The 15,101-nt window shown below is 38.8% G+C and overlaps 1 protein-coding gene across 1 annotated transcript in view; it reads right to left on the bottom strand.

Annotated features, from left to right (window-relative positions):
• Positions 1–1,231: 1,231 nt before the first annotated feature.
• HSD17B12 (hydroxysteroid 17-beta dehydrogenase 12) overlaps positions 1,232–15,101 on the bottom strand; it is an 82,301-nt gene continuing 68,431 nt past the window's right edge. The window contains 4 exon segments of the mRNA XM_063158829.1: positions 1,232–2,897; positions 3,025–3,174; positions 9,563–9,628; positions 13,109–13,190. Of these exon segments, the coding sequence (XP_063014899.1) occupies positions 2,793–2,897; positions 3,025–3,174; positions 9,563–9,628; positions 13,109–13,190 (403 nt within the window). The 3' untranslated portion in view covers positions 1,232–2,792.

The following is a 15,101-nucleotide window of genomic DNA, read 5'->3' as shown; positions in this document are numbered from 1 at the left end:
GGGGATGAAAGCGCAGGCCAGGCCTTGCATGGCGCCGGGAAGAAAAACATTCTTGGAACCAGCAAGGGACGGGACGGATGGCACCAGAAACCCCCTCCTGTTTTCGGGCAGGTGCCCAGGGTAGTCCCAAGGACGTGGACAGCTTTTAAATGGACATTACCTCCATCACTAAGGTGAACAGACATTCAAAATCAAACTCGAGGTAGTTTAGGTTAAAGTGTAAGTAAAATTTAGGTGAAAAAATAGTTTAGTGATGCCCTGCTGCAGCTTTGAAAATGGAATATCTCAGGGCATGAGAGTGGGAACCCAACCTGCAGCCTGACACCATGTGAAAGGGGACCAAGGGCTCAGAGAACCTCCTTACCTGGATGCCTCCCTCTGTACCAGTTGGATGTCCATGCTATTCCCTCTGCCATACCTTTCTGGAGACCTTCAGTAGTTAGAAAATTGTTAACTGGAAATAAATGTTTATTAATAGCTTAACAGTTCTAATAAAATTTGTATTCTGCTTATTTAAAGTATCAGCACTGTAAAATCATAGAATATCCTGAATTGGAAGAGATCCACAAAGATCATTTTAAGTTCAGCTACTGGCCTTGCACAGGGCAGCTCCAAAAATCACACCATGTGCTTTTTAAGAGTGTTGGCCAAACACTTCCCGAACTCTGTCAGGCTTGGTGCCATGATTACTTTCCTGGGGAGCTTGTTCCAGTGCCCAAACATCCTTGGAGTGAAGAACCTTTTCCTAGTATCCAACCCAAATCTCCCCGGACTCAGCTTCATGCTGTTCCCTTGGTTCACAGAGATCAGTGTCTGCCACTCCACCTCCCCTTGTGAGGTCTCCTGTCAGTCTCCTCCAGGCTGAACAAACCAAGTCACCTCAAACTGCTCTTCACAAGGCTTCTCCTCCAGGCCCTTCACCATCTTCACAGTTGTCCTCTGGACACTCTTCAATAGCTTTGTATCTTATATTGTGGCACTCAAAACTGCACATGAAGTATTCAAGGTGAGAGTCAGTGCAGAGGAGAGCAGGAGAGTCACCTACCTTAACTGGACAGAGATGCTGTGCCTAAAGCATCCCAGATATGGGGTAGATGACAGCCAGGAAAACAAATTAATATAAGCACTGGTTTTGGCATGTAAATTAGAGTAATTTTCATTGTTATTACTCACAATAAAGGACAATGTACCCGCAAACGTTTTTATAAGAAAAACATAACACATTAAAGACTCAAGAGTAATTTCCATTTTATTTGTTTTACAAAGTCAAAAACATACAGATTTTTTAGTCCAATGCTTTCACATCAGATCCAGAGCAAACCAAATCATGTGCTCATAGAGAACTAATACCACCAACTTCACCATCCCTGTTCCAAAAAATTAAGAAAACTATGGGATAGGATCTGCATCTCAGATTTGATCAGCACCATTGCATCGGTATTCAGGTTTTTTCAATGTACAGAAATGTTAGCCCCAAATCATGTCTCAGTGCAACACATCTTACTTCAAAATCAGAGCTTGAAATTATTCTTTGAAAGACAGAAAAACCCACAGAAAACAGTGGTAGCTGCTTGCAATTTCATTTGCCTTGCAAGTTTTATACATTTTATGTTTATAAAAAGGAATGTTAGAAACCAAAATCTTTAACAAAGTAGGTAAACACAGCCAACAGCGGTGCAGACTTCTCATGTACTCTGATCCCTGTGTCCAGGAGTTAGGTAACTTGAGCCTTATAGGAACATTCCACTTTGGAACAGAACCATGAAAAAGACCAGTTAATTTTAATGCAATTAAATTAAAACTGTTCTACTCTTCAAGACATTTCCTGGTTCTCATTTTTAAAGCCATCTACATACTCAGGAGTCACATTTCAAAAGAACTCACCAGAAAGACAGACTGATACATAACTTCAAAAAGAATTTAAACCACCGTTGCTAACAAGGAGAGTAACTCATTTCAAGCTCTGCATTTGAAGTACCCATAATCTTTTACATAGCAACCAGCATGTAACATGTAACTTGTGACATTTATCTACATTGTGTTATCACCACCTATTACAAAGAGCAGGCACTGAACTTTTAAAAATGTTATTACAAATCATGAAGATTACATATTACTGAAAAGTTAGAATCCATATTCAAGACCCAAGATTTTAAATGCTTTTTGCAGTGTTATTTTATGTATATATTTATAGATGAGCTATTACACTTATTTCTGGTTTTAGCCCATTTCCCTCAAGTTCATAACCAAAAAAATCACACTGGACCATGTAAGCAGGGGAGCACTCATGAGCTGACTCATAGTGCAGAATCCTTGCAAGTATCCAAAACCTGAGCTTCAGGAGGTCAATACTCTGGAAATAGTACTAGGTTACCTTTTAAAATAATTATGCTCCCTTTCCTCTTCTGCCCACCTGCCTGGGAATATATGAGAACTACTTTTTTTTCTGCCCTTCACCCATGAACACAAGAATAGATATGATGGACACTATATAACCAAGATGTTCCTCAAGAGCGTGATGTCTGATCAAGCCCATGAAAGTATTTCATAAAGCACAACGCAATTTTAGTTCAAAGCACTTCCCCCCTCATAATAGCTATAAACAAATAAAGCCTATTTTTCCATCAATATTAGAAGTCAACAGTCTTGCTTCATCTGTATCCTCAAGACTGTTCTCTTGTTAGAAAGCACACCTACGATTGGAGATGTTTAAACATTAGGTCTACTTGATGTTGCAGCATGGTGTGGAACTTGCAGGAGTCCCAGGTTCCCAAGGTCAAGTTGCTTCCCACTTACTTCTCCTTCATTTTTTTAAAATAACGAGCCCGTATTTGTTTGTTTGTTTTCATTATCAAGTTAATGGCAGTAGATGTAGGTAGAAGAGAGATGACCCATCCCTAAAAAAAAAAATAAATAAAAGAAGGGGGCGAGGTCTCAGCATTTTGTAACTTGTACTAATGACTCTTTTTTCCATAATAAGCACAAAGGGCATTTCAGATCCTCACATTCTCCAAGGTGACTTACCATGAGAGCATGAGGTAGGTACCCGTTGGTCTGGGACTGCAGGCCCACCGTGCCCAAGGCAGCTCTCACATACCTCTCAGGACTGGGCTTGTCGAGGGTCGGCTTGCGGATTTTGGACATTTTTGTTGCCACGTAATATGGTAGAACACTCTGCACACAGGAAAACTCATGTTAAGCAGGGAATGCTTTCAAGATAACTCACAATCCATAAGCGTAACTGGAAATCAGATAATCTGTACACTGAAATCTAGCTTAAGCCAGCCTTATTTTCAATTCTAAGATCACAATGAGATCCCAATATAAGATCAAGAACTTTTTAATTAGATAACACATGGGTCATATTTGGACATAGTTCAATTGTCTCCTGACAGTCAACACCACCAGCTGGAGCCCCAGAAAAACTGCTCTTTCAAGTGTAGAGTTGAAAAGCCATTCTTACAATTTGCCTTGTAAGCACAAAACTTCATTCCAGTTGTTTAATAGAAAATGCTGCACTGTTGTTTCTCTGTAGTCACTCCCCAACATTTGCTTGGGAAGGAGCTGCAGAACCCAGGACAGGAAATTTCACACCAAAAGCTCCTCAGTTTGGCACCTGTACAAGGTTGAGGAAGGAGAAAAGAATGTCCAGAGACTTGAAACATGGAGCTTGTAGCTTCACAGCAGGGCTTAGAGGACAGAGGAGAGTATTAGCACCACAGTGAAAAGACAGAAGGAAGGATCAAGAAAGAGAAGACAGTTAAAGAGCTTTTATAGCCATGTTTGGAAGCAAGACAGAAAATGATGCTAGGTCTCAGAAGTGTCTGTAGTGGAGGAACAAGAGGAAGCAGCACAGATACGTGTTGATGGAAGGATGCTGACAGAACAAAGGCATGTCCATGGTAGGCAAGATAGACCTGGAGGATCCAAAACCACATTGCCCTTAACTCATGCTGCTGGAGAAGGAAGGCAAATGCACATGTACAGTAGGAAGCAATATTCTTTCCTCATGGTCATGCTTTTGGCAATGCTTTCAACTCGTCCTCAATTTTTGCCTCTAAAAATGTAACCAAAAAAGCCCTGGTCTACAGCCCTGAAACAGATATTAAACATACCATAACTCAACACACCTAGAGAAGTTGGAACTTCATCACCACTTTACAAGGACCTCCTAAGACACTGTCAGTGGCTTTAGCAGTGATTCAATACATCCATCCACTACTGCCCATCTATGAGGGCTCCCACTGCCAGACCTTAACAGCAAGTGCCTGAGAGTGTGTCCACTTCTGCTAATTCATGTCCAAATGAGAATGCCATCTCAAAAAAGAGTCTATTTGGGCAAATAACAGTTTGTACACCTGCTTCCAATGTTAGTGTCTTAAAGAACAACCACACATGCCTGAACTCAAAAACATCTGCTGTTACTCTCAGCAGCACAGCAGGGAAAGGGCCCCTTCAGTTCTCATTGAGTGTGTATCCATGCCATAGCTGTGCACATTTCAACAGAAATTTTACCACCACAACCAGGAAACGTTAGTATGTCTGCTCATTCCTTCACCTGAGAACATAAAACCTGTGCCCTTCTGTCTATAAATAGGACTTTCAATAATCTACTACATGAGTCCACTTTCAAATGGGAAGGAAAATCATGGAGACCTAAACTTCAGAAGTGAAAGCAGCAACCACTGCCTTTAAAGTCACCAAAAGCTACAAATGCTTGGATAAGAAAACTACTCATTCTGCTACCATAGCAGCATAGGTACCTCACTTCAACTCCAGAATGTGAACTGCATCTAATTTTCAGACTGCATTTTTGAAATGCAATCTGAAAAATATTTTTAATAGTTATTATTTTAATATTTTTAAAAGTTAAATTTTAAGCTTCTTATTCACCATCAAATTATTTCTACAACATCCCCACCAAGAAAGGTACAATAGATGTGATCTATTATCTTTCTCTACTCAAAACAACTTCAGAAGTGAACTGCATTACCCAGTTACACCACTGGACAGCATGAAGGGGCAAACAATTGTGCATGAGGATACTTGAAAAAGCAAGCATATGGTAGCACTGCTGGATTGATCCACAGACTTCAAGGCACATAGAAACATGGGATTACACTCCAAGCTTTTTCTTCTCCTAGATGCACTCCAGAAAACAAAAAGGCAGGTACTTAATTTCAGATACATTAGATTTACCACCTTTATATTAACTGGACCTTATTTTAATAGATATCAAGAGACCTGCTGAATCTATTTAGTTTTCTCCCCATCTTCCTTCCCACAAAGAATTCAGAGATTCATGAACTGTATCTAAAACAGGCAAAACAGATTAAAAAAAAAAAAATCACACTTTCAAGCCTTTCAGCATTTTACATTCAGACAGATATAACTCACAGTACCTGGGCAAATAACTCTCCTTTTTCAGGGAAAGCTTAGCCTGCACTATAGTTTCAAAACATGCCTTAAAAGTAGCTTATGTCAGTACAATGTGTCTTGCTCACTTAAAACATTTGCTACTGCTTACAGCTCTGATGTGTATTAAAAGTGGCTCATACTCAACACTGGGTTCTTGAATATTATTTAGACGTAAGAAGTCAGATCTCAGACCTGAATAGTTAAGTCATAAGTCCTCCAAAGTCAGAACAGCTTGTTTACACAATTTTATCACCTTTTTTACCTTACTTTTAAGAAAGTAAAAAGACCTGAACTCTCCAGTGTTGCCAAATAAGTTTCCTTCCCTTTCCAATGTGGGAAAAAGGAGACTGGGGAACATAAAAGGGAAACAGAAGAGTTACATCAACCAAAGCTGATCTGTATAGAAAGCTGAACAGCAAAGCAAAAATGCTTTTGAAGGAAGGATGGTAATGCCAGTAAGCATCACTTTGGTGACATCAAACTTTTGTGAATACCTGGAGATAGAGCTGGGCCTGTTCAGTGCTGTGAAAAGGAAGCTGGTGGTGACATCTTATCTAAAATTATTTCAGCAGTAGTTATGAAGATAAGAGCCAAACTCCTCTGGGTAATGCCTGATCAAATGACAAGAGGGACAACTGTCAATTTTGGCTGTAGACTGTCAGACTGGACATTAGGGAGAAAGCCTTTTCACTAGGAGAGCAATATAAAATTCAAACAGACTGTCCAGAGAGCTCAGAGCACCCCTGCCCTTGAAAGTTTCCAAGATTTGGCTGCATAAAGCCATAATTAGCCCATGACCTAGTGCCAGCAGCAATCCCACTGCTAATTGCTAGGCAATGCAGCTGCTGGGAGAGCAGGAGGTTAGGGTAGAAAACTTTCTGGTAATCCTTTTAAATGAACATTTTCATGAATTTGTGGTCTAGTATTTTATGTAGTGAATACAATAAAAGAAAGCAGATAGTGCAAGTTTCTAGCACTATACTTTTGCTATGCATAGTAATGAAGTACAGAGGGACAATGCCAATAACTACCTGAAGTTTAAAATGAGAATAAAAGAAAGGGTCAAAGAACCAAGCAATATTTCTAGACATATTAAAAGACCAAAAATTTCATAAGTCTGCAGAAATCTCTTTCAAGGGGAGATCTTTCTGAAAGTCTTTAGAACAGATTATTGTCACCTTCTTCCTGGTTTCTTTTCTTTTCCTTTTTTTCCCCTATGTAAACACACACAAAGTTTTAACCTATGCTATTACTGTGCTGCTTCTGAAAAATTAAGCAGACCTATTAGCCAGAAAAGTATATTTTTATCCAAAGATGGCTACACTGCAACAAAAGCACTATCAAAACTAAGCTTCCACAGATGGTAATCCATTTCAGCAAGACACATACTTAGGCATAGCTGATATGAAGAAATTGATAAAATCCCTCCAGCACTTTGTTTCTGCCTTCCACACAGTGCTACTCTGCAGGTATTGCATGGCAGACGTTAACTGGTTTCAATGACGATGATCTAGCTGGAAGGGCAAGTCTGGAATTAAAAGTGTAATGCTTCTGAAGGTTATAGAGATGTACTTCAAAAAAATTCTAAGAGGGATGCAATCTTCCTTAGGGATTGAAGGAGATAAGTCAGCTAGTCTTCACAGGAAGATACTTGTAATATTCATTACTGGCTTATATTGACTTAGGCTGAAAGAGGAGGACAAGGACATGAATCTGCAACAAAATTAGCATAACAAATTGAAGCTGTGACAGCTATTGATAATCAGGCCCACATAACTCAATGGCAATTCACTGTCTACATTTAAGGGATAAAAAGCAGTGGTGTCAGGAATTCAGCATCCTAAGCCAACACCAGAGTCATAAAAAGACAGTTTACCACAACCTGTAAAGCTTTGTACAGGAAAACATAACTGATAATACAGAAAATTAGATTAAATTCTTCATTTGTTTGTAATCCTAAAAATGTAAGACATTAAAAACCCTTTTCCTAGCTTTTCTATTCCCAAAAACTAGAAAACCTTTCCTACACTATGTACATTCATATTGCGCTTAATGCCTTTATCCAGTCATGAATTACTGGGGTATTTACAGTCTCAACAGGTACTCCTCCATAGTCATCACCAAACAGTTCTTGCTCCTCCTTCATTCTCCTCTCAAACTGCTAAGAGTACTATTTAGACAAAATCTGGGGAAGAGGAGAAGACTGCACATAGAAACAACAGATCCCAAAGATGTAACAGTTCCTTCACCTGCCAGCATCTGTCCCTAAGCACCCTCACACTGAAGTAACTTATGAGCAGCTATGCCTAAGAAAACACCAGAAAACAGAGGTTGGATGTGGTACCACAACACAGGCCCCCACAAATTCACACCATCATTGTTGTCAGTGAAGCTGTGTGTTGAAGGGGCCTATGGCTCAGCTTGTAGACAGACTTCAGCAGGAAGGAAGTCCACCCAGAAGATTTGATACTATTGATGTAGGAAAGGGCAATATTTTACCAGTTGCTTGAGTCTCATTTTGAGACTGTGATGTGACAGGCTGAGAGAGGGCTACATTGCATGTAGATGAAAATTACTGAAGAACGGTTGTCTGATAGTAGAGCTAAATCTGCTAGTAATACAATTTGAAAGACACTGAGGAGGTAGAAGTAATCAAGCAGGGAAGAAATGGTGAGAAAGCTGTAAGGAACTTGCCATGTGGTAAACATTGACCCATTGCAGGACAGTTTGGAGCTGTGAGAAGAGGAAGCAACAAGAAGACATGAAACACTGAAAGTTTTTCCAGCTAAATCCACTTCAAGAACTGAGAGCACACAAAATGACCCTGTATGCTGAACCTGTACCTGTTCAGAATTCTACCTTTTTTATGCATCCTCCATTGCTGCACACTGGTCTGGCTGTACATCCCAGAGTGCTAGGGCACAGAATCAAGCACCCAGGGGACAAGTGAAGCTTTATTTAATACCAAGTTTAAATCTAGGTTTACAGGAGGTTCCCACTAAAAGGCCGGTGACTACATGCTCACCCAACAACTTTTTTCTTAATGCAGTCCACTCTCAGGAAATGTGACAAGACATTTTATGGTGAGAAATTCTTTTTTTGCTAAATATACTTAAAAGGAAAAAATAATCTAGCACATCAAAAAGGTAACATAGCCTTAACCTGGTAACAACTTCCCTATAGTATTAGCCAGTAATAAGAGTTGTGCTCTTTTGTATAATGATTACACATTTAAAGCAGGCAACTTTCTGCTTTGTGTTTCATAAAGCCTTTGAAGTTCAAGTGGATTTGAGAACGACCACACAGAACACAGAAATGACAGGCATGGACATAGGCAACCCTGTTTGCAAGATCCCTAACTGAACTTCAAAAAGAGATACCATTGTCTTCACAGCGCAGGTAAGATCTCATACCACCTTCATTAAACTGATTCTTGCTCTTGAGAGGTTTAATCAGCAATGGAAGTTTCACTGTGATCAAAGCTGGAAATTCCAGCTTTGGAAGCAAACACTAAGAGTATGTGAGAAGTGATATTAAAGCAAAATCCTATAAAGCTGTGAGAAACTGGTGTGGTTTGCTTTTTGCCATGCCAAACATAATTAAAATCAAGGAAGGTAAACAAATGGGGAGGGGGCAAGGAGGGCTATGAAGCAAGACTCTTCAGCAATACAGAAAATTAAATCAGTCAGTTACACATGAAGGCTCTTTGAGGCTTTCGTTCATTCTTCAACTATGCTTAGATTAGCAGTTGATTCACTGACACTGCAGGGATTCTCCTATTCCAGTTGTTAGAGCTGTTACCCATGGAATGCCTGTACAAATGCATTCCACAAGTGTATTCCAGTAGATGAAGCTTCATAAAGATGTATTCTACAGCACTATGCACAGTTTTATGGAACACTTTATCCATAAGGGTTCAATTAGCACCATCAGCTAAAACCACACAAAATCAAACCATGTCTTTTGTTGCTTCAAGACCCATGGTTTCAGAGTAATTTAAGAAAGCTGCTAATGGGATCAAAGGAAATCCTTATACTTAATCTGTGTCACACACTCATGAATAAGAGAATATGCTGATTCCTTTTTGTTGCCAAGTCACCAATGTTGCTGTGGTAACCACACTGACATGAAACAAGCTACTCACCTGCACAATGATGCCCTTGCTCTTGTATTCTGCATTGAGGCCTCTGGAGAAGTAATCCACAAAAGCCTGCAGAGAGAAGAAAGGAAACATGCAGCACGCTACACGTTACAATGGAAACTCTAGTATAACAGTTTTGTGTAAGAGTATTTGAGTTACTATTTGGAGTTCCTGTTTTCAAAGTGAAAACCCTAGGTTTTCAATGAAACTTTGCAAATAAGAGCAATGCCATTCACATAGAAACTCTATGCTTAGGAAGTATTTTTACAGAAGCAAGGCTCAATCTAAACAAATAAACCCCTTTTTAATTTAGAAGGAAAAGGAACTAGATTTGTTAAATAAAGCCTAGTTAAAAGAGGAAAAGACAACTTCATGTTCACATTGTTCACTACTTTAGGTCATCTTCTTGAATATCTTTAAGAGTGATTTAATTGGGTTCCTCTTTTGCATGGTTTTTAGAACATAGTGTTTAAACACTTAGTCTTCTGCCTTTACACTTCTAAAAAATGCCACCCTATGGTGACACTTCTTCCTAATCCTCAAGTCCACCTCCGCAGATTCTCCTCCAAACTTCTGGAAGTTTTAGAAATTGCAAAACTGAAAGTTCAAAGAAAGAGGTTAAAGGACTTCAAAGGTGGATGTTAGCACCTGCCTTCAAGATGCTCTCAAAGCTGATACAGCCACCTCCTTAACCCTGCCAGGAAATATTGTGCTAAGAATCAAAGGCTACTTAGCAGTTCAAACCAGCACAGATTCCCACTTCCCAAATTCTTCTAAACTACACTTTCACCTTACCCTCTTGCCCAATGAGACAAAAATACCAAGTTCTGCTATGGTTTCTTGTTTCAGAGAAGTGATACAGCCAAGTAGAATGGAATACCTTCAACTGAATGAGCTAAACCATCCCATCCATGCTTGAAGCTAAAATAAATACTAAGTAAATTAGTTCAATTATTTAAGAAGCAGTTGCTTCACACCAGATTCAAACCAAGCAGCAAAGCTCTGGTACTGCACCTCCTTTACAGTTTTCCTTTGGTCACCATGTCCCCAGTGGTTTAACACAAGTCCTAACTGAAGCCAGCACCTAAAGTTGGCAAGTTGGCAGTGGCCAGTGTTTTTCCTACACAGGCCATCGCACTGAATTCGGCCATACAAGAAGCAACAGAAACACTCTCACACTACTGGACTATTTCTAAAGACACTCTGCTGAGCATACTTGGAAGATCTGAAATAAAACTGGATTTTCCTGTATAGCAGGTAGGTCCTTTTACTCCTCTTCTTCAAGTGGCATGTATGAGCTAGCAGGAGGCTCCTTAAACCATAAATAGCTTATCTGCTGTTCAGCTGCTCTCTTTCTTTCTTTCTTTCTTTCTCTCTCTCTCTCTTTCTCTCTCTCTCTCTTTCTCTCTCTCTCTCTTTCTCTCTCTCTCTCTTTCTCTCTCTCTCTCTTTCTCTCTCTCTCTCTCTCTTTCTTTCTTTCTTCCTCCCTCCCCTGAGTATAAATTCATAACAAAATTCAGTACTCAACATGAATGAAACTGAAAGTCTGGCCTAGCAGCAGCTATTGAAATGAATCCTCTGACCATCCTCTTGACCAGGAAGGTACCTGCATGGACATGCCAAATGGTTTGGTGCACTTTCTGAACACAGCAGTTCAGGTGCATGTGTAATACCTGCACAGAGTATACTGATAATCTACTAAAAAGAACTATATTATGTTAATCAAAGTGCTCTGATCATTCAAATTTTTAACTATTTCTCCATGACAAAAGTCCTGATGTTGGTTACTGCTCCAAATATGGAGACAAAATAAAAAAAACTGCCTTCTCTACTGGTTGCAATGAGCTTGCTATAAGGAAAATGTTCATTTTACATGAGAAGTGAAAGCTATTTCCAGTATACAAATAAGGTATGAAGTTTTTCTTCTTGAAGAATTTATTTCAAGACACGTTGGGTTTTCTACCTCCACAAGCTCAAGTCCCCCAACAACCTTGAACCTGAAGTCTTAAAAATGCTCTCTAAGTAAACATTCCCTGAATAAGCAGATAAGCATTGAATGTTGAAAAATTTATTCTCCTTGGATATCCAAATATCTAATAACAAATCCAAACAGTAGAGGCATGGGGGTGAGGTGGGAAATGATATAATCATATTTCACTTCTCATTAGCATTAACACAGGTAGAGAAACCTGTCAAAATATAGCACTATGATTCCTTTAAAAGAGTCTCATTCCAGTGTAAACTAGGGAATTCTCCACAGGAAGGTTAAAGACCACATTTGTTCCTGATAATTAGTCAAAGTCATTGACTTACACCTGAAGGGTATTATGCTTTAAATCCCCTTTAAATAGATAAGGGGGGAAAAAAAACCCTAGAAACTGCAGATACTGTCTTTCTATAGCTACATTAGGGGAGTCACTTTCATGCTTACTAATCTTGCTGTAGGAGAAGATGGGCAGTGCTGAGAACAGGCAGATTATTTGACCTGTAACTTAGTTTTTTAAGAGGAGGGGAAGAAATATTTCAGATTCCTGTTGGAAAAAAAAAAAAAAGACTTACCAAAGCAGTGGAAGATATATTATCACTAAAATCAGAAGCTCAGTTGATTCCATAAAGCTGAAAGCACTGCCACCACAAAGTGACCATTTGTATTAAAACAAAAAATTGTCCTCTCAGGAAACAGCTACTTCAAGGGGAAATTTTATCACCTAAAGCTACTTCAGGCTTCTAAACTTAAATATATGCCCTCCTTTCGTATGAATAAAATAGTGTGCATCAACTCCCTTCTGGGAATATGAAGATCTTACTGAGAATCTAGAGGAAATGTGAGTCTGTTCTGACATGAATGACACTATTGAAGGTTTCTTCATCCAGTCAAGGTTCTGCTTAGACTCTGAGATGCTTGAAATATTCAAGGTAATTACCAGGTATGCCTGAAAAAGCTGTAGTGCCATACTGCTTTAATGTCAGTGTAAATGTCTCTTGCATTCTGTTTTATCACATATGCCTCAGTTCCATGCTGGGTACCCACATTCTGTCTTTACAGTGTTCACTGGAGATATTTTAGGGCAACATTTTAGAATCCCCTGAAATTATCTTTGGGGGAAAAAAAAATACAACCAGCTGCAAAAAAATGAAACTGTCCCAGCAACACAAAGAGAAACTAGAGCAGATGAACTTAAGATGAAATGTAGATCACAGAATTATCACAGAATTTAGGGGAAAGACAATTCAAAACCAAAATAAACATGTTAAGCTTAGTCAATGTCCTTTCTCAGCTTTGCACTAAGCTTGCTTGGTAGACTACTATCCTTTTCCATTTAAAAATGAAATACATGAGGAAATACATAAAATAGTCATTTTTATGCCAGTAAACCCTTGCACTCAGTTTTCTTTCAACCTTCCAGCTTCCACTATTGGAAAAACTCAAGACAGAAACTCTGTGCTTTTAGTTCATGAAAGCACCACTAGATGGACACCAAAACATTTATTCCTGTGAGTGTTGCCTTATGTTTGACACTTGATTTCAGTGTGGAAAGGAACATTTACCTTGGTTGCAGAGTAAAGAGTCAGCAGTGGAGTTGGACACATCCCTGAAGCTGATGCAATATTCAGGATTATCCCTTTTGATCTGAAAGGAAGCCAAGATATATTATAATGAAATAAAGGAAACATCTTTCATGTTTCCAAAAATTACAGCAAGCCTAAAAACACCCTTTAGAATGCAACTGAGATTAAGATCTTTTTAAAAATTCCAACCAAATCCTGAATTGAAATTCACTTTATGCACAGTCAGAAGTATCCAAGCAGCTGGCGTAAATCAGGAGCAACTCCAAGATCAATACAGCAAGAGAATCAAAGTTTTATTTACATACACATACACACACAATGAGCTAAACCATGCAAAACCACTGAGTCAAGCTGGCACGAGTTCAAGAGGAACTTCTACATCTTGGGACAAGATGGCAGAAATGGCAACACAGTTGCATTGTATGATTTACACTTTGATAATTACTTTCATCTTCTAAATATTACTTCATAATGGATCTTCAAGATAGCAAGGATCTGAATTTACTGCTCAAATACAGAATTTAATAAATATGGAAGATATTCAGTGGATGAACACAGAAAATGAAAGTTGTCTTACAGCTGTATCACAGTTACACTGAAGGTATTTATCAACAGTATTTTGGTAAAGATACCTGAAATTAGTGACCACCTGCTCTGTCAAGCCTTTCTAAAGCACATACACGTAGGACAGGAAGGCTCCTGACCTCCCAATCTAGTCTGATTTGAGCCATATCTGTTTCTGAGTCTAGTTTTACCTACAAAACCAGACATATTTAGTGCTAAGTAGAAAAAAGAATTAATTTTAAAAGCTTTATGCAAATTAGAGCAATTACTCTGTTAGAAGGTCCTAGACAGTCCAACATAGTGAAAGATAAATCTCTACTTCTTCCCACCCTGCTGGAAATTCAAGGCAGTTTATCTGAACATAGCATAAGCATGCCATGCTCAGTGCAGTGAGAACACTCATACAGCTCAAGTCCTGCAGATTCACAAGAGTTTCCATCAGATTTGTTCAACCAGGTGCACCCTACACCACTGCTGCCACAATCATTTCAGTAACCATCTTATAAAAAAAACAGTAATTTAAGTCACTGTTAAAAATTAAAACAATGTAAATGCTTTGGAAATCATGACAATAGATTCAAACCAGCATGGCTTGTGCCATGATACAAGTGTAAATTACATCTGTGACTGATTTGTCACAAGGAATGAGATGGCAAATGTGACAGAAAAGAATAATTTCCATCATTCAGGATTTCAAGCACCTTTGCCAAAGTTCATTGTGTTTTTCAGGACTTCCCTGCAAGGCTTGGTTGGTGAAATAAGGTAGTAACACTGATCCAAATATGTAGCATGGAAAGTGTAAGATCACAAATTAATCAGGAATTTTCAAGACAGTAAAAGGTTAACAGTGGATCATAGAAGTTTTTTGTATCAAGACAGGTGGTGACTGTGATATTTATTTATGAGCTCAAATTGAGATTAGCAATGAATTTTGCTATTCTCTTAAAAAAATTTAATTTTTTAAGAGATTACTAGATTGGAGAATACTATAAGGAGCTTTTTAAAAGCTCAGGCTGCTATGTGAACAGACTACAAGATGGCAGATGAAAAATCAATATTAGGAGTGCTTCAATAATCTATTATCAATAACCAAAATAATGCTTACTAAAGAAAAAATTGTGAATTAATCACAAACCTTGCAGGGCTCTAAACCAACTGTTCCCTCCATGAAAAACCTGAACAAGAAGTTCTATTTTGTGCAGCAGTCACCAAAACCAGTCAAACAACAGGATGCTGGGAATGGGAGGGACAGATTCTCCACCACCACCAAAATCCTGAATTACAGTCTACAAACCATCTTTATCCCTCCAAATACTGAACAGAAATATTAAGAAACTGATGATTTAAGAAAGGGGAAGAGAAGAAAAAAACCCACTCTGAGACATCAATTTATTTAAGAGACTATTAA

This window comes from Melospiza melodia, chromosome 6, assembly GCF_035770615.1.
Source record: "Melospiza melodia melodia isolate bMelMel2 chromosome 6, bMelMel2.pri, whole genome shotgun sequence".
In the NCBI taxonomy this organism is placed as follows: domain Eukaryota; kingdom Metazoa; phylum Chordata; class Aves; order Passeriformes; family Passerellidae; genus Melospiza; species Melospiza melodia.
This window is presented reverse-complemented; position numbering and strand designations above follow the sequence as displayed.